Genomic DNA, 1,971 nt, shown 5'->3' with positions numbered 1-1,971 from the left:
GGCGCGGACGCGTCGGCGGCTGCGGCGGCCCAGCCGAGGGCGCGCCACCTGGCGAGGGCGGCGTGCGCCAGCGACAGGTCGCATGCGACCTGCGGTTGGTAGTTTGGTGGTTTGGTGGTTTGGTGGTTTGGTGGTTTGCCGCGACCAAGTGGACACGGTTGTAGGACGCACAGCCGGCAGGCGTGACATTGATCGCCAAGGCACGGCTCGTCATCCCAGTTCTGGGCTCCAAAGCACGCGTATAGGCAAAGCTTACAGACGCGGCTGCTGTGGGCCGCGCGGGCGGTGTTGAGGAGTGTGTGCAGACACTGGGCAACGAGCGGCAAGGAGTGGTGTTGGGGGTGCAACGCAACGGTGGCTGGGGAGGGCGGCGGGGGAGGGCGGGGCCCTCACCTGCCCGCCGTGCGCGGCTGCGTCCATGAAGCGCGCAGCCATGTTGATGGACTCCCCGTGATAGTCCGCCCTGGTGTGTGTGGGGGGGGGGAGGGGGTGACAGAATTGGAGCGCTACAAAGCTCAAACGCCAGGTGCGTGTGTGGGCGAGTCACATTTGTAGTTTGTGTTTTCCGCACACCCAAGCTACTACTGTACAATATAGACTGCGATGCACGTAACGACGCGGGAGCTACAGTTGCGGCCGCCGATCGCACGCAATTGCCTGGCGACCCGTCTCCCCAAAAGGGTCAGCTTGGAAAGAGAGCGCGAGGCGCTCGTTGTGGCCCCCCTCTCTCGCACGGCAGATGGCACGTGTCTCTGGTGCAACCGCCCCGCTACCGATATACGCGTTACGTCAAACACAAATGTGCGGGCCTCACCGCCCCAGGTGATCTGGGCAGATGCTCTTGGGGACGCCCTCCCGCAGCCCCATCTTCAGCCGCGGGCCCCTAACAAGGTTTGGTGCGCACGGATTCCAAGGTGTTGGACCTCCATGCCAAGTGTTGTCGGCCGCCGCTGCCGCCGGAACTGGCAGTACATGGGCCGCGGCTGGTCGCTTGCTGGGGGCGCTGCTCCCAGCATTCACCCGCGACCAGAGCCCTGCTGCTCGCCCCAAGGCATGCACCCCCGCCCTGCTGCGGGAGTGGGGGAGGGGTGCAGGCTGTGGACCGCTGCCGCGCCGCACCTGAAGACGACGCGGCCCGCGGCGTCGTCCTCCCGCCGGCAGCCGCGCTCCTCCAGCACGCGCTGGGGCCACGGCAGGAACATGGCGGCTTTCTGGGGGACGGGAGGATGAAAAAGGGGCCGCAGGGCAGATGAGGGTTGAAAAGGGGTGTCTGTGCTGTTGGATGAAAGCAGACCTGGGCAGATGGCGAGCGACGGTGTGGTTGTACTTATATGACATGTGATCATAACCATCAACCTGCACATCCGTGTACGACTCCCCTTGAGCGATTTGCAAGCATAAAAGATTGATGTGTTGCTCAGAGGCAGAGCCGGGGAGGGGAGTGGCAAGGGGCTGGGCTCAGCGGTTGAAGCCCTGGAGGTCGCGCAGCGCGCGCTCTGGAAGCAGCGGGGAAATGTGACCGTGGCTGACGCTCGTGACTTCGATGCAACGCGACGTGACGGGGTGGCGACGCACGCGTCGGAGGCGGCGGCTTGTGTGTTGTGCCGCGAGCGCACCTGCATGAGCAGGCACCACTCCAGGGCCGCCACAGGGTTGCTGTACGCCACCTTGGGGTGGTTTAGGGCGGGGGGAGACACCATGGGTGTGGTTGGGTGGGCGCGCGGCTCAGGATGGTGGGTGGTGTAGTGGCGTGCGGTTACCTGGTCAGAGGGTACGTTGGACGGGTGGGTGGATGCGCGAAAGGGTGCAGCGTTTTTGGGCGCGGGAGCGCCCACGCAAGCGCACGCTCAGGCGCGCGGGTGATCACGTTTGCCACCCCCCACCCACCCTGAGCCTCACCTACCGCCCTCCCCCTTCCCCCGTTATTATGTTATTATTGTGACCCACCATGTACTTGAGGTCCCCTTCCTG

General features: G+C 65.0%; 1 protein-coding gene across 1 annotated transcript; it reads right to left on the bottom strand.

The window, feature by feature from the left end:
• Window positions 1-252: 252 nt before the first annotated feature.
• MNEG_15129 (hypothetical protein) lies at window positions 253-1,700 on the bottom strand (the record flags this gene model as incomplete). Its single annotated transcript, XM_014036400.1, has 5 exons — window positions 253-267; window positions 394-463; window positions 815-883; window positions 1,120-1,211; window positions 1,617-1,700. The coding sequence occupies 5 exons, from the start codon at window positions 1,698-1,700 to the stop codon at window positions 253-255; spliced, it is 330 nt and encodes a 109-aa protein (XP_013891854.1).
• Between the last annotated feature and the right edge of the window lie 271 nt (window positions 1,701-1,971).

Source organism: Monoraphidium neglectum, assembly GCF_000611645.1.
Source record: "Monoraphidium neglectum strain SAG 48.87 unplaced genomic scaffold scaffold05056, whole genome shotgun sequence".
Taxonomy (NCBI): domain Eukaryota; kingdom Viridiplantae; phylum Chlorophyta; class Chlorophyceae; order Sphaeropleales; family Selenastraceae; genus Monoraphidium; species Monoraphidium neglectum.
Note: the sequence above shows the minus strand (reverse complement) of the source record. Positions and strands in the feature narration are given on the sequence as shown.